The 21,622-nt window shown below is 37.1% G+C and overlaps 1 protein-coding gene across 2 annotated transcripts in view; it reads left to right on the top strand.

Annotated features, from left to right (window-relative positions):
• HEATR5A (HEAT repeat containing 5A) overlaps positions 1-21,622 on the top strand; it is a 154,937-nt gene that overhangs the window by 128,420 nt on the left and 4,895 nt on the right. Inside the window, exons 27-33 of one of the 2 annotated variants that reach the window (XM_006889975.1) lie at positions 2,203-2,425; positions 4,633-4,881; positions 5,778-5,905; positions 8,325-8,472; positions 9,978-10,250; positions 18,171-18,395; positions 20,275-20,429. In XM_006889975.1, coding sequence (XP_006890037.1) covers positions 2,203-2,425; positions 4,633-4,881; positions 5,778-5,905; positions 8,325-8,472; positions 9,978-10,250; positions 18,171-18,395; positions 20,275-20,429 — 1,401 coding nt within the window. The remainder of the gene's footprint in view (positions 1-2,202; positions 2,426-4,632; positions 4,882-5,777; positions 5,906-8,324; positions 8,473-9,977; positions 10,251-18,170; positions 18,396-20,274; positions 20,430-21,622) is intronic. The other variant, XM_006889976.1, reaches the window with a different exon arrangement.

Below are 21,622 nucleotides of genomic sequence, written 5' to 3'. Positions count from 1 at the left end.
TGCTTGGGAGGGTGGAGGGACAGCGCAGGAGAGGAAGGCCCTCTATGAGGTGGATTGATTCAGTGACTGGGATAATTGGGATGGGAGTGTCAGAGATGGTGCGATTGGCACAGGACAGAGCGGAGTTTAGGGCTGTTGTACATAGGGTCACTATGAGTCGTAGGCGACTCAACGGCACATAACAACAACAACAACAACAATGGATATTATCCTTATTATCCTGTCACAATGTTGTACTTCAAGATAGATCTAGAAATACTTTCTAACTGTGAAAGCAACCCCAATTTTTTTTATTTTTAGATTTATAGAAAAAGTTTTAAAAGGTACAGTTATTATTGTTTTGTGGCATTGAGTCAATTTTGACTCATAAATGAGTCTGTAGGACAGAGTGGAACTGCCTCATTGGGTTTCCTACATTGTAATCTCTATAGGAGCAAATCATCAGTTTACTGCAGAGCCACTGGGTTGAATGAAACTGCTTTCCTTTTGGTTAGCAGGTGAGTTCTTAGCTGTTTAAGTACCTCTTACCAAGTACAGAGTTCCATACATTCCCTTTCCCCGAATATACCAGTTATACCCACTAACTTGGATTAGTATAGTGCATTATTGTAATTGATGGATATCTGTAGTTTATATTGAAGTTCAGCTTCTGTGGGTTTTGACAAACACATAAGATCATGTTTCTACCGTTGCAGTATCATACAGAATTATTTAACTGTCCTAAAAATGTCTTATGTACTTTAAAGACATACACAAACACACTCTCGTAGTATAGTATTAAAATTAGATGTTAGGGAATTCTGGTGACCTAGTGGCAAGAAGCTGCGCTACAATCCCGAAGGCACACTGTTCGAGTCCACCAGATGCTCCACTGGAGAAGGGCAATCTCCTCCTGTACCAGTCAGATCCAATTTAAGGTACATACACAAAAGATAATAAAAATAATAAAAGACAGCATGTCTATAAAAAACCAACTAGCTGTTGTTTTTTTTGTGTACTGTCAAGTTGGAACCAACCCCTGTTTGACCCTCCAGTAGGTTTTCAATGGCAGTAAATCACACAGAGGGATATTGTCCAAAGAATCTCTTTGTTATGTCATTATTTTGAACTAACAAACCTTGGTTAGGAAATAGTTCTTCCTGTATTTGATAAGCTGAATCTAATGTTCTTCAAAGATATGTTCTTACTGAGCAAACAGATATTCTGTAATAGGTGAAATCTATTTTACAATTAACTCTTTATTCATAGTGTTCATTATAATAGCTTAAATCTCCTGTTTGCTCTTTATTAGGTCCATTACTTACTACTACCTTCACCAAAGGTAAAATAATGACTGATGAACTCATTCTGTATAATAATTTCATATCTGAAATCTTGAAATTGAGAATTTTTTCTTTTTAGAGATGTTAATGCATATGTTATAAAATACCTATAGTAAATCAGAATCAAAACCGTGGAATCTATATTCACACATTAATAAATGTTGTTGTTGTTGTTGTTATGTGCCATGTAACAAAATATTTTAACAGGTACATTTATCTAGAATAGAGAATATAAGTAGCCTGTATACATACACGTATGCATGCATATACATATACATATATAAACATGTAGATATCCTTTATCTGAATTAGACTACAGTTAGCCTCACAGATTAGTTTGCCTCAACCTTATATCCTACAGACCTTTTTTAGAGTCGTAAAGGGATAATGCATGTTATTTAAATAAATTTTTTAGAGTCTGTTAATTTTAAATAGTTATCCACTATATTGACTAACATTTTATAGTCCATGTTAAATTTATTTATGTTATCTATTTGTAATGATTTATACCAACTCTGAATACAAATATTTTCAGTATTTTAGGATATTTCAGAGATGTCTGTCTGAACTATATATTAAGATGGATTATAAGGCCATAGCAAACCTTGGTGAGAAAGAGTGCCATGATAAATTATTTCTGTCATACAGTGACAGTTTATTTGCTAGGTATTTGCTATCCCTGATGTTTCTTACTGAAGAAAATACTATTGGCTCTCTACCTCAGTTTTATATAAATGGTTATACATGTATGCTTGCATGATGGCACGGTGCATTTTAGATCCAGTATGAACCAAGGTTAGTCTGCCTTTCAAAATAAAAATATTATTGGACCTTTTCTATGGAAGCAAGATTTTTCTATTTAAAAATTAATCTTTAACAGGTCTACATAATTGCTGTGGAAAGACAAAAAAAGTTCAAACAGCATTTGAAGACCACCACCTGTTTAGAGGAGAGTAGCAGAAATGGGTCATGTTCATCAGATGGACTTCTTGATTTAATCCACACAGATCTTGGCACACTAAGTAGACTCTGGCTTGCTGCACTTCAAGATTTTGCTCTCTTAACTTTGCCTTCAGAATTTGCTTCTCTACTTCCTGTTGAAGGTAAGAATGTAAAATATTTATGTAGAGAATGTTTGTCAGTAACTTATATTTTAATAAAACCTTCTTTAAGGGGCCAGTCCTTGGATATAGACTTTATATTTAGAAAGAGAGGAAGATCCTTAACAAGATTAAGTGATTGAAGTAATGACCTTAAGCATACACAGTGATTGCAACAGTGACCTTAAGCATATTTGAAACTGTGAGAATGGTGCAAGATAGGACAAGGTTTCAGTCTGTTTTTCATAGAGTCACTTTAAGTTGTAGTCAACTCTAGGGCACTTAACAACAGCAACAACCCTATCCAGATGTAGCTATTGAATGCTAAATGTTGCTAATTCTGATTAGAATGTTCTCTTTTTTATTTGTTTGTTTTTCAGGTTTTTTTATTTTATTAATTTTAATGAACATTTACAGAGATTTTGGATTTCCATTCATTCATTGTTGCACTATTTTCTCTACCTACCCCCCATTTCGTTCCTCTCCTTTTTTTTCCCTTGAAAGTCTTGTTTTAATTGTCCCATTGCCACAGTGCTTGTCAAAACCAGTTCTGATTAATCTCCTTTGTCAATGTGTCCTTTGCCATTCCCTATCATTCCTTTCTGAGAGAGATTTCACTGATTCATAAGGAAAAGGGGACAGCGTATTCTCTTTATCTACTTCCTGCTGTAGGTTTCAGGGTGAAGATCTTCTCTCACTACTCTAAAGGGTCTCTTTGGCAATAGGAAACACGTAGACTATTGTGGAGATTAATTTTGGAATTTAGATGCACTGTTATCAATTGTACTTAGCCATACATATTTATATCCTTAAAGATGCATCATGGAACTGTTGCAGCCTAGAAGACACAAATTTAACTGACAAGTTAAAAGTACATGAGTCAAAAATTAAAGAATGTTCTCTTAAGTATAAAATGCTCACCATATAGTAAAGGCTTAATATGGGGAAAAAGGGTTACAAAATATTTCAATATTTTTATATTGGTTACATAACTAAGTTTAATGATATGTTAGAATATATTTCACTGGCTTTTTGCCTTTTTTAGCAAGTAATGTTCATCTAGTATATTTCCCCAGAATCATTTTGATGCATACGGCAAGCATGGTAAACTTTACATATCTCAGAAGCATAATGTTATATTAAAAAAAAAAAGCAAGTTCCCAAAGAATGCATACAATATACCTTTTAACTAAACTTTTAATTGTATAAAATCATGTATTTATGATTGCATACAGGGAACTCTGGTGGCACAGCCCATAGTGAGTTGTACTACTAACCCAAAGGTCACACCTCTGACTGGTCATTGTACCAGCAGTTCTTCAGGAGAAAAATGGATAATCTTCACCTGTATGATTTGCAGCCTGGAAGACCCAGTGGCAGGTCAGCTGCCAATTGGTTTGATTTCTCCAGCAAAAATTTTACTGCAAAACTGAAAAGAAAAAAAAAATGAAAGTTAAAAATGATTCACACTAACTTGAGGAAAATTTAGTAAAGAGGGCCAAGATTTATGGATATATAAAAACTGTATTTTTAAGAAATAAAGTAAAACATTTTTTAAAAAACTAAAATTATAAGGCAGCTCTGGTGGCCTAGTGGCAAGAAGCTACACTGCAATCCCAGTAGTACACATTAGAATCCATCAGATACTCTGCTGGAAAAGGCACAGCAATCTCCTCCTGTACCTTTCAGATATGATTTGACAGTACACACACACACACACACACACACACACACAAAATTTTTTAAAAAATTAAAAATAAAAAAGACAAAATTATATTGTCAGTCTTTATGAGTAATTACCATTGTTTTATAGACACATATTTTATCTTAAAATGTTTTATGATTAAATTTAAAAATTAGCTTACAGGTTCCTAATAAAACTAAAAGTATGTCAGTCCTTTAATTCAACATTTGTCTGTTGATATATGTAAAAGATAACAAAATATTAATAACATGAAAGCATTGTTAATTAAAAGCCTGTTACAAATGAGTAAGTACATTCTCTGTGTGTTCATTTATGTTTATGAAGTCAAAACTTTCATTATAAAAGAAAGTTATTGCTTTGGAATGTAAGGAACTAAGTATAAAGGGATATAAGGAAACTTTCAGGAGTTACGGAATTGTCTCTGTCATTACTAGAAAGAGAAAATGTTTTACAAACTAAACTTTTCTTTCATTTCTCCTCAACTGTTTGCTTTTCCTTTTGGTAGGTGGTGCTTTCTATACTGCAGAGACTGGTGAACATGCAAAATTCCATTATCACAACTCTTGGGCACTTATCCTCCATGCTACAGCACTGTGGCTTACAAGCACAGACTTTGTTCTGGCTGACCAAGATGAGGGGGCATCTAATCTTTCAAGGCCTGTAACACCAACTTCTATGTGTCAGGGATCATCATCTGGAGCTACAGTGAAGTCTCCTGAGGATGTCTACACTGATAGATTCCATCTTATTCTAGGTCAGTGAAAGAACTTGTAGCGTTATCTTTCAGTTGTGCCTTACTACCTGTTAGCTCTAGGCAGCTATGACTTTGTTCTTTTATGAGATCGACGTAGTATCCAGTGTATACATATTCTATAAATAACATATACACATAACATACACATATATATGTATGATAGAATAAACTTGGATTTCTCCTCCATTCTCACTGATTTTAAAATTTGTTGGTTTTTTCCCTAGACCAGAGACCATATATGCCCATATTTCACACATATATATTAAATTTGCTTCCATTTATTTGCCTTGGATTAAGCACTTATGTAAAAGAAACTATTTTCGAATGAAGAGTTGCGGAGTTATGAGTACAGATTAAATAGTTTGACTCCCGGAGTTCGAATTCTTGCTGTGCCCTTTGTTTCTAGCCTCAATAAATTGAAATAACTAAAGATCTCTGTATATTCCCTATCTTCAAATGAATGATGATAATAATAATCCTTGCTTTACCAGATACTGTGACAATTACATAAAATGATATGTAAAGAATGATACATAGTCATCACTCTGTAAATTTTATTTTCAATAATTGGGAAACTACAAGTCAATGTTTTTCTGGTATAATTTTATTGTAATTTATGCATTTTTTAACTACAATAACTAGACAGTAGTGTGTGGTCTAGTTGAGATTATTCCTGTGTCATATAAACAAACAAACAAAAACCACCATTGCTAAGGAATTTGCCTTATCATGTAATTGTTCAGTGAGTTGTGTAGAATCTTAATTCATTATAGTTTATTTGAATTAACTTTTTCAAACTATGGTTATTTGTGTATCTTCTCGTCAGGATAGATTAATTATTTAACCTGCTTAACTAAGAAACTCAAAGAAGCCACTTTTTTTTCTACTTTTTGCAGGAATCAGTGTGGAATTTCTGTGTTCTTTGCGGTCAGATGCAACCATGGAGAGCATTACTGCATGTTTACATGCATTACAGGCCCTTCTAGATGTTCCTTGGCCCAGATCTAAAATTGGCAGTGATCAGGTAATTTCTTGGTTTTTGTTAGGTTCTTGCAGATCTCAATGAATTGAAATATAATTCAGGTTACTTGAGTGAACAGTGAAAAACAGAAGAAAAAGGAAAACTAAATAGTTGGACAACAAAGCCTTAAAACTAGAATACCATCAGCAGCTGTGGTGACCCAGGAACAGTCTCACTTCTCTGACTTAGTTCTGCTGTCTGTCACCCACTAACCATTCTCTGTTTGTTGCTTTTACTGTATCAAAAAACCCCTACTGCCATCAAATCTATTCCAACTCTTCATGACCTTTTACTGGGTTTTCAAGACTGTAAAGCTTACTTAGCAGAGGAGACTGTTCATCTTTTTCTGAGGCAGCAGCTGGTGGGTTCAACCTGATGACTTTCAGTTAACCTATACTTAACCTACTATGCCACCAGAAATCAGAAGTTGGATCCAGATCATAACTGCTCTTCTAGTGAGTTTTGTTTTGCTATAAATGGCACAGGATGAGATTGTTCCTCTTCCTCCCACAGAAGCCACTGGTGGATCTAACCAACCTAAGAGACATCACATTTAGGGTAGCAGAGCAACAGATTTTCTGTAATAAGAAAGTTCTATATCTGGATTGTGCAATGCAGGAGCCACTACCACATGTGATTTTCCTTCTGTGTATCTTTTTACTGCTGTACATACTGCTCTTTATTTATATCTTACATTCCATTTCCCCATGAGAACATCTGACTGCTCTGTGTAGTTGTTGTACATTACAAAGTATTCCTTCAGGGAAATAGGCAGTTAACCAGGCTATCTATGGTGTCAGATACCATCTATAACCCATTGTTGGCCATGGTTAAAAGTACATAGTAGTATGGCACTTTCTATGATAGCTCTCTGAAGGGCAGCTGTACATCATGTATTATCTACTATATTGATTTTTCATCACTAACTTTTGAGTATTAAAATAGGTTGTCTGATTTCCTTTTTTGTATACTCTCAGTGCCACCGCTAATTATTACAGGAATTAAAGACTTAGGCAGATTTCTACCTGGCATTTCATGGACTTAAATTAATTTTCAGCTCTTTGTCTTATTTATCCCATATATTCAACAGTTGCTATAATGACAGATTTACTGTTAACTTTTAAAGATAGAAGTTACCTGAGTATGCCATTGAAAGAAAAAAGATAACCAGGATAGTATTTAAGTATATACCCTGTATATTTTATACTTTATATAGATTTACTCATTGCTTATTAATATAAAATCCACTTTTAATGCCATGTTGTTTATTAATTTAAAATCCATTTTTAATGTCATTCTTCATCCTTATTCTTTATAAAAACTAAAAAACCTTAATATAAATCTTGGAATCTGTGTAACAGTCACTCAGCCAAATTTATCATCTTTGTTTTGCACACTTCTTTTTCTGTTTTCCCAAGTCAGGGCCGTGTTAAAAATGTCTTTTCATAGTGACATCTTGGACAAAAACCATTCTGGAGTTTGTTTAAAATGGACTAAATATTACATAACCTTATTTCAGAAAGTTACTTATCCCCAGAGTTTAGCTTTTCATTTTTTTACTGTTAAATATGATGAAGAACATTGAATGATGTAGTGTGAATTACTGATTCTAAAGCGTAACCTTTGGAAAGCTTATCCAGTATTTTTTAAGAAATAAGAATCTTTGATGGCCCTTTGCATATGTGCTAGACCGTTAACTGGAAGTTTGTCTGCTTGAACCCATTACCCTCTAATGGTAGGAAGATGTGGCAATCTGCTTTCATAAAGGTTATAACATTGGGAATCCTGTAGAGCAGTTCTGCTGCCCTGTAGGGTAACTACAGCTGGAATTGATTTGATGGCAGTAGTTTTAAGGAGCTCTGGTATTAAAGTGATTAAGTGCTGAGCTGTTAATCAAAAAGTTGATGGATCACCAATTGCTCTCTTGAAGATAGATATGGCAGTCAGTTTCTGTAAAGATTGTTGTTGTGTAGCATTGAGTCAGAATCAACTCATAACTGATGGTAGACAGAGGAAATACATCTCATGAAAGAAATTACTCATCTTTCTCCCAAGAGCAGCTGGTGAATTTGAACCACCTTGTCATTGGGTTGACAGTGCAGTTCTTTACCACCAAGCCAACAGACAGCAAAGGAAATAGTACAAGCCATCTTTTCTATAATGAGAAGCATGTCAGCAGTAATAGGTTTGAGGATTTTTGTTTTAATAATCAGATTTCACCTATTTTTACATGTAAATGGGAGAAGGTTTGGGGGAGTTTTTTTACTATTATGATTTTCTAGTAGAAATTAACTTTCTTTTTTGTTAACAATTTATTTTCTTTTTCTGAATTTTGCCATGGCTTATAATACTGGTATTTTTTTACAAAAGTAAATAGTATGTGATTTCTAATACAGTATTCCCTGATTGTTTTCTATGAAAGGACTTGGGTATTGAGTTACTGAATGTGCTACATCGAGTAATTTTGACCAGAGAATCACCTTCTATTCAGTTGGCTTCACTTGAAGTGGTAAGGCAAATTATATGTGCCGCTCAAGAACATGTGAAAGAGAAAAGAAGAAGTGCAGAAGGTGAATATTACTCTTAATGCTGTATTAATTACCTTTTTAAAAAAAAAAGCTTTGCATATTTATCAGTGTAATTTTGATAATCACTGTATATGGTAAAGGACCCAGAGTGGGATATAGGGCATTACTTTTTGGGCTCCTAGCCTGAATATCTGTCATTTTGATCCACTTGCTATTTTGAAGAAAAAAAAGATAAGGTAGTATGCTCTCATTAAGATTTACAGCCTTGGAAACCCAAAGAAAGGTCACCATGAGTGGGAATCAACTTGACAAGAGTGGATAATGTGCATAGTACAAAAGTCTCTAGACATATCTTTACAAGGCTTTATTTATCTCTGCATGTCAATAGGTAAGCAGTTATTCTTCAGAAAAAGTAGAGCTTAAGCAATACCTAAGTTAGCCTGTTATTATTATGTGCCATTGGGTTCGAACCCACTCCTAGCTCACCCACCTTCAGGTCTGAGGCAGCAAATTGCACAGGAGTTGATTACCTGTCTTTCTCCAACAGAGCAGCTGAGAGATTCAAACCATGTGCCTTTGGATTTTTAGGCAGCGCCATATTTCTAGACCAACAGTACCACGCATTTAGCCTAGGATTCTTGATATTAATAGAGCACTTGCTTTGACTACAACTATTTACATTACTCTTTAATGTTTGAATTAAAAGAACTATTGACAGTTTTTAATGAATTGTTATGTGCTATTGAGTCGACTGTGACTCATAACAACACTTTAAACAGTGACTCTGAACCTTGCCCTATCCTGAGCCAACCTCACCATCTCTGACATACTTGACCCCATTGCCACAGTCACTGTGTCAATCTATTTCATCCAAGGTCTTCCTTTCCTGTACTGACCCTCTATCCTTCCAAGTATGACATCCTTCTCCAAGGACTAACCTCTTCTGGGAACATACCCAAAGTATATGAGACAGAACTTCATATTGGCCTCCAGACACACGTTGTCTGTCCATGTTTCACTGTCTCCAGAAGAGACCTGTTTGTTCTATTGGTGGTTAGGTTTCATAAAACTGATTAAATTGCATATCTACTTTAATACTAGTGATGTTTATCACTTAAGCTTATATTTGACAATGGAAAACAGAAAATCCAATAAAATAGATGATGGAATTAAAACACAGTTATTTCATGCAGAAGTCCAGTGGTATGCTGTCCAAGACAATGATGGCAGCTTCTTGAAAACATCAGGGATCTAGGTTTCTTTCTCTCTTACCACTATCAATATAAGGTCACAAGGTTAATAGATGAGGTTTGCAGCTAGTATTTTATAGCTGAAATGGTTACCAAAGATTTTTTTTATTTATTGCAGTAAAAAGTCATAAAAAGAACTACTACTTTTGCTTCCAGAACTGCTTCTCCTTCAAGCTTTAACAAAACCCAAGACTTTAACCATTTAAAGTGTTGCCTGTAACAGAAATGAACTAAATTGCCATCTCCCAAAAGCAGAGCAAGCACAAATTATTTATTCAACACTCTTTTTTCTTTCAGTTGATGATGGAGCTGCTGAAAAGGAAACTCTGCCAGAATTTGGGGAAGGAAAGGACACAGGAGGACTTGTGCCTGGAAAGTCTTTGGTCTTTGCAACCCTAGAGTTGTGTGTATGCATTCTAGTTAGACAACTCCCAGAACTAAATCCTAAATTGACAGGTAGCCCAGGATTAAAAACTTCAAAGCCACAGATGCTGTCAGAAGATGGAAGTAGATTAGTTTCAGCAGCATTGGTTATTCTCTCAGAACTTCCTGCAGTGTGTTCTCCTGAAGGTAAGATGTACTATTTGATTGTTATCCTTGATTCAGAGAAGGACATAAATTACTTTACTAGATAATGGAGCCTAGGATCTAATCCTTTTTTCATTACATTAGTGCTGACTCAAGGGTTTTAATATTATTTTAATCTTCTAAGATTAACATTACATTCTAGTAATTTATTTTACTAAAATAATGACAATAAATACAAAGCTAGCAAGAACTGTAAATAAATATGCTCTTCTTTGATTGATAATATTTTATATCAGTGGCAATTGTTAATTCCTGGGTATTTTTCAGTATTCTCTAGTGTACTTTCCCTGCCAGTTCTATCCAGAATCAAGTCTATATTTTTTTAATAACCTTTAATACAGTACTTAAAATCCTCTCTATGATGCTTATAGGTCATTTCAAACTAACCCCACTGCTATCAAGTTCATTCTGACTCATAGAGTATAACTGTGCCATGAGGTTTCCAAGGTAGTAAATCTTTATGGAAGCAGACTGTCACATCGTTCCTACCATGGAGTGCCTGGTAGAATCAGGCTGCTGGCTTTTCTGTTAGCAGCTAAGTACTTTAACCATTGTGCCACCAGAGCTCATTGTTAGGTCCTTAACCACCTCTTGCTTCCTTCCATGGAAATTCCATACCCAGTAGTAGTAGTCTTTATGTTTAATCGTGCTTCAGTGCTTTTGTCATACTGTGATTGGTCGGAAATGACCTGTCTGTATTCTGCTTGTTAAAATTTTGCCTTCTTTCAAAGCTCAGCTCCAGGCTTGCCTTATCTGTAAAGATGTCCTAAAAACACTAGCTTATATTGACTTTTATTTTTATTATGTACATATGATGCATCTGTATATAAGTATGTAGTTTTCTGTCATTTGCCTGTTACCCATTTGCTGCTTAGATGCTTTGAAGACTCGCAACACTATAAGACATAATAGAGTTGCTCCATAGACAGAAGCAGACTGTGACATCTTTCTCCCTTGGAGTGGTTGATGAGTTCATACCGCTGACTTTATGTTCAGCAGATAAGTGTGCTTACCCTTTGTGCCAACAGGATTATTTACATGGCATATAGAATATTATGTGTCATTAATTATTGTATAGAGAGGGGGAACCAAGATGGCATTGGTGGGGGAAGCAGTGTGAAGAGCCGGAGGCATGCCAGCCCACATTGAAACAGGCCGCCTTGGGCCTCCATAACCCACAGTTTATCAATACCTGAAGAGTTAAGCAGTTGACTACTAGTCTTCAATTACTGTATAGCGAGGAGATAAATATGCAAACATATATTTATTTCCACGTAAATTTTGTATCCTCCAAAGAATCTAGCACATAAATTCTCAGTAAATATTTACTAAGTGCTAAGCATCTCTAAACTTGAGTATGTTTTGACCAATTTATGTGATATTTTTAGTCTCCTGACTATCAGATTCGATCCAAATTAAAGCCTATATCCTTACTCCACAAATGGCAAGAGACACACTAGCAGAAAATTAAAAAAAAAACACCACTGTATGAGTTTTGTTAAATAACATCTGAGAAAATGAAATTGATCATTTTTCTTTAGTATCTTCCCTTAAATTTATAACAAATTTGTAATATGTTAGTGACCATGAAAATATTTTGTATTGAGTACACCTCTTCATATTACTTAAAAATACATTTTACTATTCTGCAGCTGTCAGCTGAGAAATAAAATAGCCCATCACAACAAGATAAAGATACATACTCCAATTCAAAAATGGGCACAAGATATGAACAGACACTTCACCAAAGATATTCAGATGTCTAACAAGCACATAAAGAAATGTTCAAAATCCCTAGCTCTAAGAGAGATGCAAATCAAAACAACTATGAGATATCATCTCACCCCAGTAAGAATAGCAAAATTTAACAGAACAGCAAACAACAAATGCTGGCTAGGTTGTGGAGAAACTGGAACCCTTATTCACTGTTGGTGGGAGTGTAAAATGGTGCAACCACTGTGGAAGGCTGTATGGCGCTTTCTCAAAAAGTTGCAAATAGAGATACCATTTGACCCAGCAATTCCACTGCTGGGAATACACCCAAGCAGATATATGCAAACCCATGGTTATCATGGCTTTGTTCACAATAGCAAGGAGTTGGAAACAACCCAAGTGCCCATCAACAAACGAATGGATAGAGAAGCTGTGATATATTCACACAATGGAATACTATGCTGCATTGAAAAACAAGGAACTAATGCAATATTATTCAAAATGGATAACCCTGGAGGACATTATGCTGAGTGAGGTATCTCAGTCACAAAAGGACAAATACTGCATGGTGCCACTGTTGTAAAACAGGACTGACATCAGGGTTGGGGGGCAGACTGAGAAAGATGGATTCAATAATATATATTGCATTGAAACAGATGAGAGAGAAAACTGTTTATTTTTTTTTCTATAATTATATTTTATTAATTTTCATAAACATTTACAGAGATTTTGGGCTTCCACTCATTCATTGTTGCACTATTCTCTCTACCCTCCTCCCAGTTTGTTCTTGTCCAAATGCCACAGTGCTTTTCAAAGCCAGTTCTGATTAATCTTCTTTGTCAGTGTATCCTTTGCCATTCCCTATCACTCCTCCCTGAGAGAGACTTCACCCTGAGTCATAAGGAAAAGGGGATGGCGTATTCTCTTAGCTACTTCCTGCTGAAAAGGGACGCTGTGGGTTTCAGGGTGAAGATCTTCTCTCACTACTCTAAAGGGCCCCTTTGGCAGTAGGAAACACATAGACTATTATGGAGATTGATTTTGGAATTCAGATGCACTCTTATTGATTGTGCTTGGCTGTACATGTACATATCCTTCAAGATGTATCATGGGGGTGTTCTGTTTAAAAGGGACATGTGATTAGGTATTTTTGTCTTGACAGGAGTCCAGAGCGAAGGCTGTGTAGTAGAGCGGACCTGGGGGGAGGGATTGTAAAACAATGAAAGAATTTTTCTTAGTAGTGTTAGTGGGCGGAGGAGGTTTGGGAGGGAAGAAAAGTGCAACAATGAATGAATAGAAATCCAAAGTCCTTGTAAATTTTCATTGAAATTAATATTAAAAGAAATAAAATAGCCAAAGCATTATGATACTAAGTGATACATTTTGATAGTTTATTGTTAGTTATTGATATTTTTTATCCTGATTAATATAAAAATAACGGGTGGCCTATTGTACAGACATCACTGCTTTCAGTTCTAATTTCTGAAGAAAATGGGGTTTTTTCTAAATAATGCCTCAAACTTTTTTTATTTTTTCATTATTTAAATAACATTTGTAAGTATTGTTGTTGTTGTTATGTGCCGTCGAGTCATTTGCGACTCATAGCGACCCTATGTACAACAGCCCTAATCCAGCCTTAAATTTTTTTTTAAATGACACTGTTTATCGGATGTTCCTTATTGTCAGTAATTCTATTGAGTCCCCATTTTATAATAGAAAAAACTGAGGTGAATTGACTTGCCCAAAAAAGTAGAGGACTACGAACAGTCATTCCGATCTGAAGTCTGAGAACTTCATGTAGATTCTGGAACTGGCTGTGACACTTCTGTTTTATGTGGCTCAGTCCAGACCCTGCAAAAGGACTGAGAATAAGGGCTACTTGGGACCATGTCTTCATCATATTAAAAACTGAATTCATCTTGTCTTCTTCCTTTTTTGCCCTCTGAAGCTTGAAGGGATATATCAGTCAGAGTCCAGAGAAGCAGACCCACTATCAGAAATAAGAAAGGACGTTGTAATGTTGTTGTTGTTGTTATGTGCCATCACATTGCCTACGACCCATAATATCCCTATTTACAGAAGCTCAGAACCCTGTTCTACACCAGTGTCACTAATTCTGACGTACCAACCCCACCGTCCCAGTTACTGTATCAATTCATCTCATCTGGGGTCTTCCTCACCCACACTGCCCCTCAACCCTTCACGCTTCCAAAATAATGTCTTTCTCCAATGACCAGTCTCTCCTGGACACATTCCCAAAGTATGTGAGACCGAGCTTCAAAATCCTAGCCTCTAGGGAGGGATTGTAAAACAATGGGGGAACTTTTCTTACAGACCTATTTGGTTTTTTGGCAGTCCATGATATGTTCAAGACACTACTCCAGCACCACAATTCAAAGGCATTGATTCTTCTTCTTCTGTAATCCTTGGTCTTGTCCAGCTCTCTGACACATAACAAGTAATTGCAAAAACCATAGCACACCTTAGTCTCTAGTCTGTTAGAGTTGCTTTTCAACACTCTGGAGAGGTTCCTGACAGCAGATTTTCCAATGCAATTTGTCTTTTGATTTCCCAACTGGTGGTATTAAAAGCGTTAATTGTGGAGCTGAGCAAGCTTTAATTGTTAACAATCTCAATCTCTTCTTGTATCATGATGCTGTCAATTGGCCCAGTGGTGAGAATTTTAGTCTTCTTGATGTTGAGCCTCGGTCTGTATTGAAGACTACAGTCCTTGACCTTCTGCAGCAAGTGCTTTAGGTATTCTTCATTTTCAGCAAGCAAGATTGTATCATCTCATAACGTAGGTTTTTGATGAGTCTTCCTCCAATCTGATGCCACGTTTCTCCTCATGCAAAGCCTTTACTTGGTCCAGGAAGCAGTCCTCAGAACATACCAGGGAAACACTGCATGGTTCAAAATCAGGAAAGGAGTGTGTCAGGGATGTATCCTGTCTCCATAGCTTTCAATCTTTATACAGAACAGATCATTCAGGACTTTGTCATAGGGATTTTATATTGCACAATTCATTGTATAAACAGTCTCTGCAGTGCTGTTGCTTTCTCATCTGATTCCAGAGCTTTATCTCAACAAAAATGACCTTTAAATAAAACTTATTTTAATTATCTTGAAAGTTTTAGCCCTTTTACACAGTCATCCTAACTACTCCTACAGCGTTTAAGGTCATAAGTAACCCCCATTGGCACCACCTTTCCCAGGTCAAGCATGCTCCTCTCACTGAGCAGACCTCCTACACCTCTTAAATGGTGGGCCCCACTAGTCTTAACCTCACTCAAGTCCTCAGCCCTGAGTAACTCTTCATATTGTTACTAATTGCTCCCCCACCACTCTTCACCTTACCCGGATCCCAAGCCCTAAGTACCTCTTTGTATTGTTGCTAATTGCTCTCTCCACTACTCTTTGCCTCACTCAGATCCCAAGCTTTAAGTAGCTCTTCATCTGGTCATTTTTTTGCTCCCTGGCTCTTTGAATTCTTATTTCACAGGATAAAAGAAATGACCAATTTGAACCAGCTGTCCAGATTCTCCCTTGGCTACTGGTCCTGGGACATCCCAGTCCAGCCACTGAGCCCCAGACCTTCACCCCTCTTCATCAGGAAGTAGCCAGAAAGAATATGTCACCCTTTTTCTCATTAAAGAGGCTGGGGTGTCAGGCTGGGACTAAGGTCAAAGGGAGAACAAAGGATTCAAGGAATATTCACAGGTAAATAAAGGGAGTAAACAGCCTATATTACCATTGAGTGCCCCTTCCTTCCCTCCCTAGGAGACCACTTATTTGGCTAAACCATAGTGGAATGTCCCTCACTAAAGACCCTTGCTATAATCTAATCCTAATCTACTTTGTTGTTGTTGCTGTTGTCGTGTGCCCTCGAGTCCCTTACAATCCTATGTACAACAGCCCTAAACTCTCCTCTGTCCTGTGCCAATTGCACTGTCTCTGATACACTCATCCCAATTACCCCAGTCACTGAATCAATCCACCTCATAGAGGGCCTTCCCCTCTGTGCTGTCCCTCCACCCTACCAAGCATGATGTCCCTCTCCAACGACCTGTCTCTTCTTATAACATGTCCAAAGTATGTTAGACGAAGCCTCAGAATCCTTGCCTCCAAAGAGTAGCCCGGTTTGAGCCTTTCCAGGATGAATCTGTTTCTTTTCCTAGCAGTCCATGGTACCCTCAATACTCTTCTCCAGCACCACAGCTCAAAGGCATCAATTCTCCTTCTATCCTCCCTAGTCATTGCCTAACTCTCTGATGTATAACAACTGATTGCAAAGACCATGGCCTGTATCAGGTGGTGCACCTTAGTCTCCAGAGTGACACCATTGCTCTTCAATACTTTGGAGAGGTCTCTAACAGAAGACTTTCCCATCACAATACGTCTTTTAATTTCTTGGCTGCTGGTGCCAAGAGTGTTTACTGTGGAGCCAAGCAAGTTAAAGCTGTGAACAATCTCAATCTCTTCACCATCCATCCTGATGCTGCCAATTGGTCCAGTGGTGAGACTCTTTGTCTTCTTGACATTGAGCCTCAGTCCATACTGAAGGCTACAGTCCTTAACCCTCTGCAGTAAGTGCATGAGGTCTTCCTCAGTTTCAGCAAGCAGAGTTGTGTCATCTGCATAATATAGATTGTTGATAGATCTTCCACCAATTCTGACCCCACATTTCTCCTCATAGAGCCCAGCCTCCCGGATAACCTGTTCTGCATACAGGTTGAAAAGAATGGAGACAGGACACATCCCTGGCGTACGCCCTTCCCAATTTTGAACCATGCAATGTTTCCTTGCTCTGTTCTGACTATTGCCTCTTGTTCCAAGTATAGGTTTCGCATTAGCATGATCAAGTGTTCTAGGATTCCCATTCTTCTCAGAGTCAGCCACAGTATGTTAGGATCCACACAGTCAAACACCTTTGCATAGTCAATGAAATACAGATAAGACAGTCTTCTGGTATTCCCTGCTTTCAGCTAAGATCCATCTAACCTCAGCGACAATATCCCTAGGACCATGACCCCTTCTAAACCCAGCCTGGACTTCTGGCAGTTCTCTGCTGATGTGCTGTTGCAGTCATTTTTGGATAATCTTCAGTAGAATCTTGTGTGCATATGAAATCAATGATACTGTTCTATAGTTTCCACACTCTGTTGGGTCACCCTTCTTTGGGATGGGAACAAATACAGATCTCTTCCAGTCAGTTGGCCAAGTGGTTGTTTTCCAGATTTCTTGGCACAACTTGGTGAGCACATCCAGGGCAGCATCTGTTAGCTGAAATATGTCAGTTGGTATACCATCTATTCCTGGGGCCTTTTTTTTTCCTATTTCCTTCAGAGCAGCCTGAACTTCTTCCTTCATCACCATAGGCTCTTGCTCATATGTTGTTTCATGAAATTCTTCTGTGTCTGCCAATTCCTTTCAATACAGTGACTCAGTGTATTCTTTCCATCTTCTTTTAATACTTCCTGGATCATTTAATATTCTGCCTAAAGTGTCCTTGATTATAGCAACTCGAGGTTTGAATTTGTTCTTCAGTTCCTTGAGCTTAAGAAATGCTGAGCGAGTTCGGCCCTTTTTGATTTTCTGACTCCAACTCCTTGCACATTTCATTGTAATATTTTACTTTGTCACCCCACGCTGCCTTTTGAAATCTTCTATTCCGCTCTTTAGTATCTTGAATTCTTCCTTGTGCTTTGGCTTTCTAAGCGCTCCAGTGCAATCTTCAGAGTTTCTTCTGACATCCATTTTGGCCTTTTTTTCTCTTCTGTCTTTGTAATGACCATTTGCACTCTTCCTGGATGATACCCTTGATATCCTCCCACAGCTCATCTGGTCTTTGCTCATTCGTGTTCAAGGCCTCAAACCTGTTCCTGAGATGGTTCTGAAATTCAGGTGGGATAGACTTTAGGGTGCGGTATTTCCCTGGTCTGTCCCTCTGCCTGTTTCTCTCTCTGCAGACCAAGGAATCTTGCCCGGGAGACTCCTTAATAAAGTTTCTTTAGCTTCCTTTTACAAAAAAGTTTTAGCCCTTTGTGGGAAATGTTCTCAAAGAACATTTGCTAGTCTTTGGCATTGTCTTATTTATGATCTCTCATGAGTAAGATTTTTTTTAATATCAGATTACTGATATATAAGCTGAAACCCAGAGTGTTTTTAAAAATGTATCTTATCTTTCAGGAAGCGTCTCAATTCTTCCTACTATACTCTACCTCACAATTGGAGTTCTCAGAGAAACTGCTGTGAAGTTACCTGGAGGCCAGTTATCTTCAACAGTTGCTGCTTCTCTACAAGCTCTGAAAGCAATATTATCATCTCCTATGGCACGAGCAGAAAAGAGTCATAGTGCCTGGACTGACCTTCTCCGTAGTGCTTTAACAACAATCCTTGATTGTTGGGATCCAGGTAAATCAGGTTTTTTGGGTGCCATTGTTTGGTTCCAAAAATCAGGGAGGGGATCTATCTTTTAAGGATCTATCTTGATCTCTCTGGCAGCCTGTCATCCGGAGATCATGTTCACATTGTATTTAGAGAATATGAATAAGAAAATATTTATGATCTTATTTTAATTCTGTAACCTTTAAAAGGATTAAATGATTGGCAGTTTATACCTGTCGTTAGCTAATATTACCAGATCTTCAAATGTATGTTTATCATCCTCACTCCATTGTTTACTAGCTATGTGACTAACCAAGTTACCTAACTTCTCAAAGCCTCATTATCAAAGTAAAGATATATTGCAGGAAATTATTAGAATAGTAATATATGACAGACATCTAGCTTATAACCTCGCATGTGTCTATAAATGATACTAGACTTAGTTTCAGTAGCTGTTAAAATTTGTTTTTCTCTTTTCTTGTTATTGTGTCATGCTGTTTTTATTTTCAGCAGTATATTATAGTGATTATAAAATGCCTATCTACTTTGGTTTAGAAATTGAAAGCTTAATAGAATCTGATGCCTATTAAGTTTACTGTCTGGAATAATCAGTATTATAAAAGATCCACGAACTCAATAATAACTGCATTTATCTGTGCATTTCTAGTATCTTAAAAGATGCTAACTGGCAAAAGAAAATAGCCATGATCCCCTCTGTGTGAATCAGGTGTAGTAGCAACAGTCCGGCTCTGCAGAAGCACATACTCAGATGTAGGTTGGAAAGCCAGAGATTGACTAAGGGAAAACACCTGAGAATAAAAAAGGTAGAGTAGAAATACTGAACAGAAGATGGCTTCAAACTGCAGTGCAAGGCCAAGACAACTTCAGTGAAGCTTTCAAGAACCTGAAAGAACTGAAAACTAATCCACATCTCTTATAGCTGAACACACATCCTCCCACGAAGATAATCATAGTGGTGCATCTCTGTATCCACCTCAAGAGGCTTGTTCTGTGCTATCAAGTCAACTCCTCCTCATAGTGACCCTGACTCTGAGCCTTGTCTTATCCTGAGCCAACCTCACCGTCTCCGACACAGCTGGCCATGTTGCCACACAGTCCATCTCATTCAGAGACTTCCTTTCATGCAGTGACCCTATTCCCTTTCAAGCATCATGTCCTTCTCCAAGGACTGGTCCCTTCTAACAACAGGACCAACATATGAGATGGAGCTTCAAAATCCTTGCCTCCAAGGAGCAAACTGCTTTCACCCTCTCCAGGACAGACCAGTTTATTCTCTTGGCGGTACATGATATGGTCAAGACTCTTCACCAGCATCACAACTCAAAACCATTGATTTTTCTTCTGCCATCCTTAGTCATTGTCCAGCTCTCAGATGCATACCAAGTAATTGAGAATACCATAACCTAGATTGGGTGCACCTTAGTCTCTTAGACTGACATTGTTGATCGTTAGCACTCTGGAGAGATCCTTGACAGTAGGTTTTCCTAAAGCAGCTTGTCTTTTTATTTCCTGACTGCTGGTGCCAAGAGTGTTGATTGTGGCTCTGAACAAGATTAAATCATTGACAACCTCAATCTTTTCTCCATCTATCATGATACTGCGTGTTGGCAAGTAGGTAAGGATCTTTGTTTTCTTGATCTTAAGATGCAATCCATATTGATGGCTGCAGTCCTTGACCTTCTGCAGCAAATGTTTCATGTTCTCCTCCGTTTAAGCAAGGAAGGTTGTGTCATCTGCATAATGTATGGTGGTGATAAGTCTTCCTCCAATCCTGATGTCACATTCCTCCTCATAAATCCAGCCTCTCAAATATCTGTTCAACTTGCTGAACACACTTGCTCTGATATGAAGCAGTAAATTTCGCTAATAGATCATTTCTTCTTAGTAGATGGAGCACAACAAGAACTTGATGAAGTCAGTCTGCTTACTGCTGTGACAATATTTATTTTGTCTACCAGTCCAGAAGTAACTACTATTCCTTGCCTTCAAAAACGCTGTATTGAGAAATTTAAGGCTACTCTCGAGATGAAAGATCCTATGGTAAGTGTCTTTAGCAGAAAGAGTTTTGTAAAGGATTATTTTCAGGCTTCTGCCAAACGTTTTATAAAGGCTTTTTCTTTCCTCTAATAAGATCACCAGATCAGTTTTTTGTTTTCAGATTTAGGATTAATTTACATTCTTATATGTATAAAGGCAAATAGTAATATTCTCTTTCTTTGATCCTGAGAGTAGAAAATCGTGGAGGAAAGTTAGAAATAGGAAATGTTAAACTGAAAATTTGAAATGACACTATCTGAAAATTGACATATCTTTAGAGCTTTTAAAGGAACATTTGCAGGTTACATTGTATCTAACTTGTATGTATGTCTTACAAAACCCAAAGTAAGACTTAAATCATACTCCTTCAGTAACATGGCGGTAATATAATAGAACTTCCAAAATTGTAAGCAAATTGTTGGTTCTGTTTATTTATAGCCCCGTCATTTGTTAGGCTAATGTCCTGTTCTTCATGTTTTATATATATATATATAATTAGTAAATTTGTGGTTCATGATCACAAATTTATCTGCTCCTAAAGATGATGTGTGTTGTTGTTAACTATGTTCAAGGTGCTCCCTATACACTCAGAATAAATGCTTCACATATCTCGTGCAGTCCTCCTAATCATTTACAGTTCAGACTGCCATGCTCCATAAAGTTTTCATTGGTTGATTTTTTTCCCAATAGATTTATAAACCTGTTCTCCTACTCTGTCTTAATCTAGCCATTCTGTTGAAATCTGTTCACCATCATAGCAACATCCAAGTCTAAAGAGAGAGAGACAAACAGATAAGATATGAAGCAGACTTTTCTGTTAGAGAAAAAAATTCAAATACCATAGCCATTAACTAAAGGATGATTATGTGATACATAGTCATTTCCATTGTTTTTCTATTAACCTTTTGCCTTATTGGAGATCTTTATAGCCATCTCCTAGTGGAGGCTCTGATATGCAATGAAACATGGTTAGTATAGTCCAAATATGGTTTCATAAGACCTTTAAACCATTTGAATATGGAACTTTTTTTACTTCCAGGGGACATGTAGGTCAAATGTTATAACATAATCTATAAAGACACAATATTTTACATCCTACTCTTGGCACCAGCAGTCAGGAAATCAAAAAGCGTATCGCGATGGGAAAGTCTGCTGTTAGGGACCTCTCTAAAGTACTCAAGAGCAACAGTGTCTCT

This window comes from Elephantulus edwardii, unplaced genomic scaffold (assembly GCF_000299155.1).
Source record: "Elephantulus edwardii isolate Elephantulus edwardi_28Jun2011 unplaced genomic scaffold, EleEdw1.0 scaffold00084, whole genome shotgun sequence".
Lineage (NCBI taxonomy): Eukaryota > Metazoa > Chordata > Mammalia > Macroscelidea > Macroscelididae > Elephantulus > Elephantulus edwardii.
Note: the sequence above shows the minus strand (reverse complement) of the source record. Positions and strands in the feature narration are given on the sequence as shown.